The following is a 14593-nucleotide window of genomic DNA, read 5'->3' as shown; positions in this document are numbered from 1 at the left end:
AATATATATAATAACTGCTTCTATTCATCTTTGCCATAGAATTTCTAGCCAATGATATGCAATAAGAAAAAAAGATTCAATTAAGGAAATATAATTGTAATTGTTTGCACAATGTATGATTGTTTACATAGATAAACCAAAGGACCTACAAATAAAGAATCAAAAATAACAAATAAGACCAAGGTAGCTTATATAAGATCAATATATAAAACTAAATTTATTTTGTAAAATCACCATTAAGGGGGGCTGGAGAGATGACTCAGCAGTTAGGAGCACTGACTGCTCTTCCAGAGGTCCTACATTCAATTCCCAGCAACCACATGGTGGCTCACAACCATCTGTAGTGGGATTGGATGCCCTCTTCTGGCATGTCTGAAGAGAGCAATGGTGTACTCATATACATAAAATAAAATCTTTTTAAAAAAATAAAATAAAATCACCATTGAAAAGTCATGGTTTAGGGGCTGAAAGATGACTCAGTGGGCAAAGGCCTGTTGTGTTAGCATGAGGACCAGCACCCATGTAAAAGCTGAAAGTGGACGTTCACATCTATAACCTCAGCACTGGGGGTGGCAGAGACAAAAGGTTTCTAGGGTTTTACCCAACAAGTCAATTGTGGTGATTTGAATAGTAGTCTCATATATTTGAATGCTTTAAACTTCGGGTTTTACTACTGGGAACAGACACCATGACTAAAGCAACTCTTACAAGGACAACATTTAACTGGGGCTGGCTCACAGGTTGAAAGATTTAGTCCTGGCAGGAAGCATGGCAGCATCCAGGCAGACATGGAGAAAGAGCATTCTATATCTTGATCTGAGAGCAGACAGGAGGAGAACTGTCTCTTCTATACTGGATGGAGCTTGAACACTAGAAGTCCTTAAAGCCAGCCTACACAATGACACACTTCTTCCAAGAAGGCCAAACCTACTCCAACAAAGCCACACTTCCCAATAGTGTTACTTCCTATGGGCCAAGCATATTCAAATCCCTACTCATAGTGAGTGGCATTAGGAGATGTAGCCTTGGAGTGGTTGGAGTGTTCTATGGGCAGAGTCTGATGGTTGGAGGTCCTCAGGGGTGGAGCCTGTCTACTCGAGTGCCTCAAGGGGCTTACACCCCCCATCAATCACTAATTAAGAAGATACCTTATAGGTATGTCTGCTTACAACCTGATTTTCTCTAGGCAGTTTCTCAGTTGAGGCTTCCTACTCTCAGATGACTATAGCTTGAGTCAAGCTGACAGAAGTCTAGCCAGTACAGTTAGATCCTTCCAAAAGGCATGAAGCCATATTGACCAGAATAAAGAGTAATGATATGGTATTTGCCTTTCTCCAAGTTTGCTGGGCCCATGTGTGTTAAGTCACTAATCTGCTGCTGGGTTGTGCTGTAAACTGAAGTTCCCAGAAAAAGCCATGCCCATGTAAAGGATTCTGCATGGCTGATCTGTTGGGTTGGACTTCACCATGGAAGAGAGTCTTAATATTCAGAGCCAAGATTATCTTTGGTTATTGTTAATCCTCTTAATATTCATTCATTGCTAGCTTCCCTGTCTGGCCTAATATCTTTTCAGCTATTATGTAAAACCTCTGGAATACATTAACAGATTAGCATCCATAACACCAGATATCATCAGATAGTAAATATCTGAAGCCTATCGCTGAGTTGTCCCACCTTGCTATAACCCGCCCACCCACAGTGCCCATCAATGTATTTGGTAAATGTTTTGAAATATGACTTCCTTTTGTTCTGTGGCTTTAAAAGTTTATAAAACCACTTCTATGTCAGAACATGTTATTGGTGGCAACCTAAATTCAGGCTTCTGGGCCATGGTTACTGGTGTTTGGCTCAGAATCAACTCTCTTCTTCCTCTTAAGGAGACAGTTGGGTCTTGCACTGCGGGTGTGAAGCAGTGTACTAGAGAGATTCAGAATTCTACTGGCATCCTTCCTCTGTTCACCAGCATGGATGAACCAGCGTGTGTCACAGAAGAACAGGCTGTACACATGGGGGGAATTAAAATACACCACAGTAGCATATGCTGGGAGGGGAATTAATGGGAAGGAGTTTTTAATCTTTGCACTCTTCATAAGGAGTATAAAGATATCAGCTATGTCGACTTTTATAAATGTGTGTTACACTCACAAGAAGTCGATTGTTAGGCTTTGGCTAGTTGCTGTGAAAAAACAAAATAAACAAACAAAAGTGAATCTCAGGGACTGTGGGACAAACGCATCCTTCTTCCTCTCCCAAAACAAAAGCAGGTCTCTGGGGTGGCTGTGTCCAGGGGCCAGCTTCCTCCATGTGGTGGGGTCTCTCATCCATGGGGCCTCCAGGTTCTCCCTGTGTTGTCTGTGTCTGGGGAGGATGGCAATGAACGAGAAAGGAAGAGGGGAAGGGAGAGGGAGAGGGAGGAAGGAGAGACAAAGAGAGGTGATTAAAGTGGCCAAGTATTTGGGAGGTTTCAACAAAACAAAGACATATAGGTATGTCTATTTGTGTGTGTATAATCAAAAACAGGTCGAAAGGGAGAGAAAACGCAGTTTTCAATCCACTCTACTTTCCTGCTTTTCTGCTTGGCTTAGCAAGGTTCCTGAACCTCAGTGGAGTTAACACAAAACGCAGGCTGCGACTGGGTGGTTAGCGAGGAAACTAGGCAACTCTGGACAGCGCAGTCAGACACATGCTTTCTCTAACTGGCAGGAGTCACTCAGGCAATCACCACTAACACTTAACCACAGCAGGTGAAAACTGAGTTAGTTTATGAGTAACTCTGTTCTAAGCCAGGGTCTTGGGACAGGAAAGCCTTGGCCCCGCCCAGCAGGTGGCCCCGCCCACCTCCCTGAAGTCTGGAGGGGCGGTTGCCTAGCAGCAGGTGTTAGAGTCCTTGACAACCTCTCTCAACCTGGACAAAGCACCATGCCAGAGGAAGCGGTGGTGACCTTGCGCTATGGGCCCTACAGCGCAGTGGGCCTGTCCGTGGAGCACCGCACCTACCGACTGCAGGGTCTGCAAGGTGGGTCATCCCACTGAGTACCTGTTTACCCCAGTCAAGTGCCACCTTCCCCAGGAAGCCTTCCCAGGATGACTGAGCATCTCCCTCTGACTCTCCCTACTTGGATATAAAAGCAAAAAATGGACATAATCTTTGGGTATCCAAAGTAGCTAATCCCACATTAGGATTGGAGAAGTGTAGGATAATAACAAGTGACCTTTGTAAGTCAAGTGGCTAGCCTGAGACACTGCCCCTTGCTTGCCCGTTAATGCATCTAGCCCTGTGTTAAACATGTGCATAAACTCAGGTGGGTGTTGAACTGTTCAACAGGATGTGTCGATTATCAAGAGTCATGCTTAAAGACTGGCCGACTAGAGCCAACGGCTCTAAAAGTCCAGAGGACACAAAAATCAGTTTGGGTTCAGCAATCAGGGATGGCTTTCTGGAGGAGGTGGTATTTGACGTTCACACCTGAAAGGTGGATCAACTTTTTACTGTTAAAAGACATCACTCTGGATAAGAAAAATAGGTGTTGAGAGGTTTCTATAGCAAATCCAATAATGTCGTTGCCAGTAATTGTGTCAGTTTGACGTAAGCTAGAGTTGTTCAAGAAGAGAGGCTCTCATTTGAGACGATGCCTCTCTAAGAGTGGCTTGTGGGCAAGTCTGTACCTTTCTTAACCAGCTATTGATGTAGAGAGGACCCAGCCCATTTTAAGTGGTGCCACTCATAGTCTGGTGGTCCTGGGTTCTATAAGATCACAGGCTGAACAAGCCATAAGAAGTAAGCCAGTAAGCAGCACCCCTCCATAGCCTCTGCTTCAGGCCCTGCCTTAAGTTCCTGCCCTGACTTCCTTCAGTGAGGAACTGTGCTGTGGAACTGTAAGCTGAAGACAAACCCTCTCCTCCCCAGGGTTCTCTTTGGGCCTGCTGTTTTATCCCAGCATTAGAAACCCTAAAACAGCATTTATACTGCCAGCGACAAACGCTACAGGCTGGGTGCCTTGGACAATAGAAATCATATTTCCTTCCATGCTGGAGGCTAAAGGCCCTGGCCCAAACAACTCAGTGATTTCTGGTGTGGCTCTCTTCCTAGTTTGCTGAGGGCCGCTTTCTCTCTTGCCCTCGAGTACTGAGAAGATGGATACAGTAGCAATCAAACTGATATCTCATTTCAGAGAGACATGAATCCTCTTTTTACCTATAAATATTAGTAATAATATTTTTATTACTAATCTTTGACATTTGTATAGCACCTATTTTGATCAGATTCGTTCCCTCCAGCCCCACCCCCAGCTTCTAATTCACTCACTCTTATGATTGTTTTTGTTTGTTTGTTTTGTTTTGTTTTGTTTTTTCAAAATCCTGCTAGTCAACTCTGTGCTGCCAAATATTCTTGGGTGCGAATCTATCTCTTGGGACATGGCAACCCTTCTTGAAGACACCCCCTTAGAGAAACTGACTCTTCCTGCCCCAGCAGCTATTAATTGCTAAGAACATCAAGGCTCAGGGTGGGACTTCATGTCCGTCCCTCCCTTGGCATACTGGGATTTTGTCTGGCATGAATCATCACAACTGCTGTGAGTTCACATGTGTGCCTGTCCTGTTGTATCTTTACACTAAAGTTTTACGTTAGTCATCTGCCACCTCTGCTTACAGTCTCTCTGCTCCTCTATTTCACAGCAGTCCCCCGAGAGACAGCACTAGAGAGTGTGATATTCCTGTCCCATTTAGGGTTGAGCCCTACTGGCCCAGCTTTTATAGTGCTGAATGTAATCATTTTTCCCAGCTGTAAACCCTGAGAGCTACAAAGTGACTGGCCTGGCAGGACATGCCCATTGGTGCAGTAGTGACACCTATGTTGTGGGAACAACTAAAGACTTTCTGATTGGATTTAAGGGACACTCTACAAGATGGAACCTCTACCCAGTACCATTGGAACCATGGCATTGCTGGGTAGTCAGGTTATATGCTCTAAAGACAAACCTGACATTTTTCTGCTAAATGGACAGAGTATTAAAGCCAACTTCTGAAGATGTATCAATATACCCACAGATCAGTAGATCTTTCAACTCTCACAAGAGAAGCTTCATCTTGCAATAGGTAGCAACTGGCGGAGACCCACAACTGGAAAATGTAAAAGAATAAGGAACTCTAATCCTTTCAAACTAGGGGTTCCCTGTGATTTCATTTAACCTTAGTTATAGCCTAAAAGCTGGAGCTAGGACTTAAACACACAAACTGAGGACAGTATAAATCAGCCCATAGGGGTGTCACCTTGCAACATTAACTAAAGATCACAGTATCACAGAAGCATCATTTGTCTGTTCCCAGAGTTTTTCAACATCCTAAACAATAGAGCTACTTCATAAGTAGAAACTCCAACCTTCACCCCTAGACCTCCTGCACTCTAATCGACATTCCATCCCTGTGCATTTGATATTTAATATGCATAAAATCTGCTTATAGCCGTGCATTGTGGCCAGGGAAATGGCATTAGCAAAAGCCGAACACAGGGGCTCTGCAGATGAAGTAACCTAGTTCTGACACTCTTTCATGAGCCTCTCTTTGCTCATTGGTAAGGGAGAATGTGAGCCCCTCAGTGGTGTGAGTCTGATGAGAAATGCAAAGAGACTAGTGAGCAGCATGCCACATCGGGCAAGGACTTATTTCAGAGGCAGTCATTAGGAAAGAAGGAGGGCGTCTCTCAAGACCTTTGAGGAATGGGAAGCAGTTCAGTCTGGTAGAGGATGGCAGAGAGCAAGAAAATTGGGTCTGTTTTGCCCTTGACATCAAAGAATCAGCAAAGGTGCCTAAGTGAAGAACCGCAAATTAGTCTTAACCCCACCACTTGGGAGGCAGAGGCAGGTAGATCTCTGAGTTTGAGGCCAGCCTGGTCTACAGAGCTAATTCCAGAACAGCCAGTGCTACACAGAGAAGCCCTGTTTTGAAAAACTATAAAATAAATAAAGACACGCCATGATTTGTACCTTAAGGTCCAATTCTGAAGGGAGAAATTGGAGAAGAGAAATGGAGGAAGTTGAATTTTTGAGAGACACCAAATCCATGTGTAGAAACCATGTTCTAGGATTTAGAAGAAATGAAGGTAGGAGCGATTCTAACTGTCAATGAGTCTGGACACCGATGACACTCAATGACTCCCTTCTCCTGGTCTCAGGTCCTGGCCTCTCTCTTTTTGCTGTTACTATGGCGAAAACCTTGCACCTATTTTCATCCCTCCTCCTCCTCCTCCTCCATTATATCCACTACTCAGCCTGTCAGTCCACCTCAGAGTCTTTGTCCTTGGTGCATGCCCATAATTCATTCTTGGCCCTGTCAACCTCCCTCCTCCACCATTTCTGTTTAGTCATCCTCATTGCTGCTGCTGCCACCACTGTCATCATGCATAGTTATCATCATAGTCGTTGTCATCATCCTCTAGGTTGTGTCATGGCTTCCAGCCTGGGCTCCCTGTATCCATCACGGTCTCCTTGTGATCTGTTCTCAGAACCAGAGCAGGGTCAGAATATGGCTTCATTCCTGAACAACTCTGGTGGCTCCCACTTCACTCGTGATAGAAGCCAAAGACCTTCCAAGGCCATCAGGCTTCTCCTGATCTCCTTGACCTCCTTACACATCCACTCCAGCCACACCCACACCCTCATTGACCATGAAGCTCTCTGGGGATCCCAGGAGCTTACACCTGGTGCTCAGGAGGAAGTACCTGGGATGCTTTTTCTGAATGATCTTCTCTTTCCCTCCTCAGCCTTCATACCATCCGCCCTGAAAGTCACCCTCATGGGCAAGACTTTCTAGAGTCTCGTGTGTGTGTGTGTTTGTGTGTGTGTGTGTGTGTGTGTGTGTGTGTGTGTGTGTACTGCATGCCTTGCACACATGTTGACACTCATGTGTAGTTCAAGGGATAAATCACCAGAGTTGGTTTTTTTCCTTCTACCATGAGGGGTTACTGGGTATCAGACTAAGGCTGGTAAGCTTGACAGCAAATGCCTTTACCTACCAATCCATCTCAGTAGCTCTGCCTCCTTTCTCCTCTATCCCCCTCCCTCCTTCTTAGTGTTTATAAATACCTGCCACAGCACTGCTCTTATCTTCTCACCTCATACTTGAACATACTCTTCAGAGATTCCTATCTCTCCTGTTCCCTGCTGGGTCCCAGTTCCTAGGACTGTGTCTGGTATATGGAAAGCGTTGCAAGACTTTTTCTGGGGACATGTGACCACATTTCTATTCACCCCAGATGAGGCACTAACAGCAGATGGAAGAAGCAATTCCACCCATGACTAACTTAGCAAGCCAGTGAGCTTATTGGAGTTGCCCATTTACAGAAGCAGGAGTGATTGAAAGGCAGCTGCATCACAGGAAGAGCTGGTCTCACCTGGGCAATGACTCACAAGAGTTGCCTCCCCAGAACTTCTTGCTCAGCTTACTGTACCCCTATTGAAGGGTCTCCTCTCCCCTAGTCATGGCTGCTCACTGCTCAGATGAGCTTGGGAGTGGGGGTTCCTGATAATGTTACTTTCTAAACATTCCAGGAAAGAATGTATCAAAATATCAAAAGGACATAGATACTCATCAGAAATATAGAGCCACAGGCTGGAAGGAAACTGGAGCCAGAGACAAAACCAGACAGCGGGCAGAGATGTTGCCTAAAGACAGAGTACGAGAGGCCAGAGTTGGGTAGTGCAGAAGTGGAGAAAGGTATAAGAACCAGAAGGTGTGTTAGATGGGATTTCAAAAGAAACAGACCCCAAACTGTTGAGCTCTAGCTGTCTCCAGAGAGAGATGCATTTACAGTTGTGAGTTGTGGAAGGATTAGAGAATGAATATTCTCATCTGGTTCCAGTTGAGAGACAAATTGGACAGTGAGGACAACTTGCGAGTGTCTATAATATGCTACCCACACAACAGAAACCAAATGTTTCATTTCCAGGTGCCTTCTTTACTGCAACCCCACCCCCGCCCCCAAGGACGTAACACAGGTGGCATACCAGCAATGTTTTTTTTGCAACTCTCGGTGGGGAAAAAAAATGGAAGCAATCAGAAACTGCAATGGCTCAAGATGCTGCAACACATCTGGCACCTGACATGGCAGGTAGAGGCCTGGGTGGGTGAGCACAGCTCTAGGCAGGTGTAGAGCCTCTCCTGTGCTCCTGCACACCATGATCTCTCTCTGCTTGAAAGGACAGATGATATTAGAGGGGCAGAAGGTAAAGTTAGGCTGATTTTTAAAATATTGTCCTTTTCTATAATGTCTAAGAGTTTTACAGAATCTCGAGTCTGCTTTACATTTGTAATCTGAAAATCTTTTAGATGTACTTTTAGTTTCAGGGGGAAAAAAGTGTCCTAAAGAAAGACAGAGAAACAAAGAGCCGGTGTACATCTGTAATCCCGGCCCTTGGAGAGCAAGAGATGGAGGATTAGGAGCTCAAGCCATCTTGGGCTGCCTGGGGCTCTGAAGCCGGGAGGACACAAGAAAAGAAAGGACAATCAGTCAGTCAGCATGGCCATACCTGGATCCCAGTATTCAGGAGCCTGAGGCAGGAGGATCTTGAGTTCAAGATTCTACCACCACCTTCCAAAAGAGTAAGAAAGTGGTAGTTTTTGAAAGGAAGGGTGGAGAAAGGAGAGGAAGGAAGGAGAGGGAAGTAAGAAAACAGACATGGATCAGAGAGGAACAGAGAGGCTTGGTGAACTACTGAACACATGGTTCTCTGGTCTCCGAGAGGCAAGTGGCACCTAGGTACAGGACTCAGTGGAGCCAGAGGCTGAGCTGAGGCCACAGGTGCAGGCTGCTGGTCCCTCTTGGGGAGGGAATGGTATTTTGAGGAAGTCCTGGGGTGCATTTTGATGGCTGTCAAGGTTTGTAAGGAATCTGCAGGTGGCTGATTTGTAAAGTAAGCTATGTACACCCGTGCTTGATAACGCATCTAATAACAGCTGCCAACATTTACAAAGGACCTGGTGACAAGGGCCAAGGTGTTAATAGCAACAAAGCAGGGAACATTTACTCCCCCGCCCCACCCCCACTCTCCCACTTTAGACCCAGTGTTAGCATCGGATCGAGCAGACCTACTTGAAGGCCCTCCTCTGTAGGATCTGCTTCTGAATTCTGCGTATGACTTTTAAAAATCATAGTGCTTTATCGTTTCCCGAAGCCCCGCTGTCTTTGGAAGGATGCCTGATCTTTTCTGTACCATGCCCTAAGCAATCTGAACACTCTTGCTTTTTTTATTATTCACGAATTATAATGGCTCCGCAAAAAAAAAAAAAAAACCCTCCACTAAACCAGTGCTTAAAAGAGCCCTAAGTAATTGCCCTGGTCCTGGTTTCTCCTCATCTACTGTACTTGAGCCTGCCAAACGATGCCCTCAAAGGAATTAGAAGGCACTGGAACTGACCATTAAAAATGGAATCCATCTTTATTTAGTCAAGGTACCCAAGTGCCCTCCTCCCATCCCCAGCGATGCATTAGTTGTACTCATTAATGGTCACTGGCATTATGTCAGCTCTGAGTAAAGGAAAGAAAGCGATCCATCAGTATACCAGCAGCACTGACATCATCCACAGATGGTGCCCAGCTCTGCCAGCTCAGAGAGGACAAGGCCTCTCCCCTGTGCCTGCACTTTATCCGGATTCCCTGTGAGGAATGAGGTGCCACTTCAAAGAGGTGGGTGTTCTGCGGGTGGCTTAACGCTTCTGGCTGATTTATGCTTGAGTTTAGCCACTGCCTGGGCATAGACTTTGTTTCAGGGAACATATTTATCTGACCTTTCTTTGAATAGACAACCCAGTAGCAGCCCAGGAAACCATGTCCCCCTCCATGCCGAGTGGTGGCATTTGGGTGAGCTGCAGGAATTCCGGGGGCGGGTGGGGGGTGCGTAGGGGGGTGGGTTGTTTTCTCTCATCCCTTAAGCCTACACCAGCCTACAGTAAGGCTCACTACCTCCTCTCTGACAGGAAGGGCTAGAAGTCCTGAGGCTGATAGTGTGACAGAGTAGTTGTCGCTACACATCAGACAGGTAACCAATAGCCACAAGGAAAGGTGGTGGTACTCAGTACCATTCTGAGTTTGCTGCTTTGGGGAGTCTATGCTGACCCCAGGTTCCTGCAGGAAGGTCAAGAGACCTGCCCTTAAAGAGTTCAGGTGCTTGTGCCCGTGCCTGGCAACCCCTCTAGGGAGAGACACCTCTTCTTGTCTGCTTCAGTGATCATGGCAACCTTCACCATTCACCCCTCCACTCCATGGGGTGTCTTGTTTTGTGGACCAAATCTGTTTTCAGTTACACCTTGTCCTGGAAGAGTAACGCTGTCTCTGTAAAATACTCCAAACCCAGGTGTAACCTGAGTTTCAGTCAGACAAGTCTTTCAGGGACAAGTGGAGGGCACCAGGGAAGAGCTTGCCTCCTGAGGTCTCTTGCAGGCACACCTGCCTAGTCCTTGTCTCCTCTTCTCTCAGAGCCCCTCAGGCCTTAGAAAGCTAACCTAGGTGTCTGGAGCAGAATGACAGCTAGACTCCTGTGCCATCCCTTTCAAATTCCAGTCTACTCCCCAGGAGGGTCTACAGACCATGCAAAGTCTAGGTCCGAGAAGCCGCAGAGCACCTTCCCACGTGTAGCTACTTCCTGTTAGGGAGAGCAGTGCGAAGGGCAGGGGAAGGTGAGGCCAGAAATCCCTACCCATGGACTAACTTCATGCCTCCCTAGTTGATGCACTGTTCTTTCAAACCAGCTGGACCACTTCCAGCTAAACAAGCCACTGAGTGCCCTCTTCAAAGATGTTTAAGATCAAGACACTAAAACGGGATACAATAGCACAAACATGCCAAAGAAACGACACAGGCGTTCTTTGGAGAGAGGCATTAGCTGAGGTAGGTCAATTAGGGCCAGCCCCAGGTGCCCAGTGAGCGTAACTGTGTTAATGGAGACCCTCACCGAGTCTTTCTCAAGTTTCTTTCCAGAAGTGAAATCCAAATTATGCAATTAAAAGGCTCACAGCTGGGGCCGGATGTTCTTGAACTGATTGAAGAAGGATGAGGGAGTGGACACAACAACATTCTGAAACAGTGATTGTTTCTGTAATTAAATGCAATTAGCTGACAGAAATGTCTGCTCTTCCCCTCCAAAAACTGATTAGAATACTGACTTCAAAAAAAAAAAAAAAAAAAAAAAAACATGACCCCAGAAGGCCTTGTTCCTTCTAACCCAAAAGCTCACCCAAGCAGGCAGGATGCTAAAGGTGATCGTTGGCTCACTAGCTCTAGGATGGATGGTGTCCTGAGAGCTTCAGGGGAACCAGAGAAGATGGCTGCAGACTAGATGGAGTGGGCAGGGATGTAGTGGAGACTTGCCTAGCCAGCCTAAGACCTAGGTTCAATCCTCAGCGGAGGGGGGGAAAGAAAGATTGTCTTAACAAATTACCTGCGGCTAGCTTGTAGGAAGGAGCCACGGAGTGTAAATGATATGGAAGCCTAAGATTCAAAAGTGAGATTAATAAACCTGTTTTCTCCTTTAAAAGTTTTCTGATTACTATAGACAATGTGAGAAATGCTGGAAGAATAAACGTTTTGCATAATCTCACCTCGGGGTGAATTTTACTTGAATTTTGAGACAGGCTCTCATTTTGTAGCCCAGGCTGGCCTCTAATTCAATATCCTTTGCCTCAGTTTCTCTTAGAGCTGGGATTATAGGTGTGCTACCATATGTATGACTCTTCTTTCTTACATATATAGCTTGATTAATATTGAGTATACGTTCTTAATATATTATATGTATTTATATTCTGATTTTTGTTCTTATCACAAGCATCACTATTTTTAAAAGTTCCTTTTTTCTTGTTTTGGTTTTTCAGACAGGGCTTCTCTGTGTAGCCCTGGCTGTCCTGGAACTCACTCTGTAGACCAAGCTAGCCTCGAACTCAGAGATCTGCCTGCCTCTGCCTCCTGAGCACTGAGATTAAAAGGGCACACCACCACCCCCTGGCTGACTCACAGTTCTTCACTTAGGCACCTTTGCCGACTCTTTGATGTCAAGGGCAAAACAGACCTAACTCTCTTGCTGTCCACCATCCTCTACCAAATTGCTTCCCATTCCTCAAAGGTCCCGAGAGACTACCACCCAGCTAGCTAAGTCACTATTTTTCCATATGTATTCACATATTGTGTATACGTGCATATGTTGCACACGCACACAGACCTGTATACATCATGACACACGTGTGAACACAAGAGGACAATTGCAAGAGTTGGTTCTCTCCCTGTGTCACTTGGATGTCTGAGACTGTAAGGACACATGGAGGCCTGGGACCAGCTAAATGCCCACCAGGTAGTTAGCTTATGAACGTGAAAAACCAGGGAGGAGACAAGCTGCTGTCATTAGACATAGGCTAATGTGGAGTTTATCCATGTCACCCATGTCCCTCTTTACTTTCCAGCTGTGTTGACCAAAGATGGACATCAGATCATCCTGGAGCAGATAGAAGACTGGAATCTGGTTGAGCTTGTGGTAAATGAGGAGACGGTCTTTCAATGTGATATCCAAGACCTGGAGTTTGGTAAGGCTGTGGGAGGCTCTGCCCAGCCCTCAGTCTTTGCTGAGCAGCCCCTCTGTTTCTAGTGGAAATGATCAGGGAGCCATGCCTAGAATCAAACTCGGTTCTTTCTGCATTTCAAACTCACTTCAAGAGCCCTGTTCCCTGCAGCACATGAAAGACAGTGTGTGTGTGTGCTGGAGGGCATGCACTTGTGTGAGCACACACTCACACACACACCACATACACACAAACACATACCCACATGCACACCATATACATACACACCATATACACACACACTCACAAACCACACATTCACACATACCATACACACACCACATGCTCACACACTGTATACACACAAACACACTCACACACACCATATACATATTCATACAAACACACATACTATACACACACACCACACACAGTCTAACATACACACCACACACCCAGAGAAACACACAAATACACATACACACACACACCAAACACACCACAAACACACACCAGATACACACACGCCACACACATACACATATACACACCCTAATATACACACACCACACATCAACACCACAACACACATACACATTACACAAGCATCACTCACACAGCGTGCAGAGTTGTGCTACCCAGCTTCTTCCCCAAACACCATAGGCAGAAGAGGAAAGAAAACCAAGCTGAGCCCAGCTTTCAAAAGTAACGGGAAGAAAACAAGATTTTGTGTTTAGTTTCCCTTTTTCACCTTAATAGTGTATGTCTTATTATTATTTTCTTTCAACATGATTTTTGTTCTATTTGTTTACTTTATTTAGATTTCCAAAACGATTAGAGTCAGTATACCCACAAGATATGGCATGATCAGCTATTCTTTACCCTGGGGCATTTCTGACTCTATAGACTGGGACCACGTCTGCCCCCCCCCCCCCCCCCCCCCCCCCCCCCCCCGCCTAAGAGCAAGAGCTTCAGCACTCCACCAAAACTGCTAGAGGTTGCTTAACAGTTTACCTGCCTGTAGCCTTTGAAAATACACTCCCAGTGAAAACTCAAGGCATATTTAATATTACATCAATTTGTACATAAAACTGGCCAAAAGGTGTTATCTATTTTTCTAGGGGGTGATGGCAAACTAGACCCGCTGTGTGAAGAGGCCAGGATCGCTGTGCTAAATGCCTTCTGATCTCGTGGAGCAGACAGAAGAACACCGGCTATGTCCTCCAGTCCTCAGTAGCAGCAAAAGGGGCTTAGCTTAGTAGGCACATGGATGGTGGACTCTACCAGTTAGAACATGGAGATGCCACCTGTCCACTAGTCTGTCCAGTTTGGGATTCTCATCTGGCTGCATAGGCACCCACAGACATAATAACTCCTCCTCCCTGGCAGCGTCTCTCACTCTCAGCCCATAGGGAGAGCCTGCAATATCAGGTGCACTGGATCTGAAGGAAATAAGAAAATGCAATCTAATAACAGAGCACCATCCCCTAATAAAGCACCATTGCCAGAAGCATTAGACATCGCATTCTGAAGCCCGCCAAGAACCAGGAGCAGGTGAAGTTAACGAGCTTCCGAGTGGGGTGGGGTGGGGGGTGGGAGTGAGGGCTCTGAAAGTCAGGACCAAGCCAGTGTAAATGCAGAATTCAGAAACCTGACCGTCTGTTCAGGTTTATTTCTTGCTCTTACTGGAATACATTTTTAATTGCTAATATAAAACTATGTGGAATCAAATCTCTACTTGTCCCTGTTGCAAACAAGAAAAGCATCTGCCTTCTCTTATGTTAGCTAGTTCAGCAGGATGCTCTAACGGAGGCAGAAGATGATTGGGCAGACTGGAGTGGTTCTCAGGCTCTCCGGTGGAGAACAAACCTCATAGAAGAGGGCTTTAGTGACTGACAAGGGAAAAAAAGAATCAGTTGTGAAATGACGTGTGTTTGCTTTCCAAGTCCTATGCTCTGTGTGTGTGCAAGGATATAAATTTATATATTTATGTAGAATATATTTAATATGAAATATACGAGTATATATGTATTATATATGAACAAACACCACT

General features: G+C 45.6%; 1 protein-coding gene across 4 annotated transcripts; it reads left to right on the top strand.

Annotated features, from left to right (window-relative positions):
* Positions 1-2886: 2886 nt before the first annotated feature.
* Positions 2887-14266, top strand: CUNH10orf53 (chromosome unknown C10orf53 homolog). Of its 4 annotated transcripts, XM_031361646.1 has the most exons (5): positions 2905-3016; positions 7946-8107; positions 9583-9682; positions 12445-12564; positions 13662-14266. In XM_031361646.1, the coding sequence occupies exons 1-5, from the start codon at positions 2951-2953 to the stop codon at positions 13724-13726; spliced, it is 513 nt and encodes a 170-aa protein (XP_031217506.1). In that variant the 5' UTR covers positions 2905-2950; the 3' UTR covers positions 13727-14266. The 4 variants fall into 4 exon arrangements, with proteins under 4 accessions (XP_031217508.1, XP_031217506.1, XP_031217510.1 ...); XM_031361650.1 differs by lacking the exon at positions 9583-9682; XM_031361648.1 differs by lacking the exons at positions 7946-8107; positions 9583-9682 and having other exon boundaries at positions 2887-3016.
* The last annotated feature ends 327 nt before the right edge of the window (positions 14267-14593 follow it).

The sequence above is a fragment of the Mastomys coucha genome, unplaced genomic scaffold (assembly GCF_008632895.1).
Source record: "Mastomys coucha isolate ucsf_1 unplaced genomic scaffold, UCSF_Mcou_1 pScaffold9, whole genome shotgun sequence".
Taxonomy (NCBI): Eukaryota; Metazoa; Chordata; class Mammalia; order Rodentia; family Muridae; genus Mastomys; species Mastomys coucha.
This window is presented reverse-complemented; position numbering and strand designations above follow the sequence as displayed.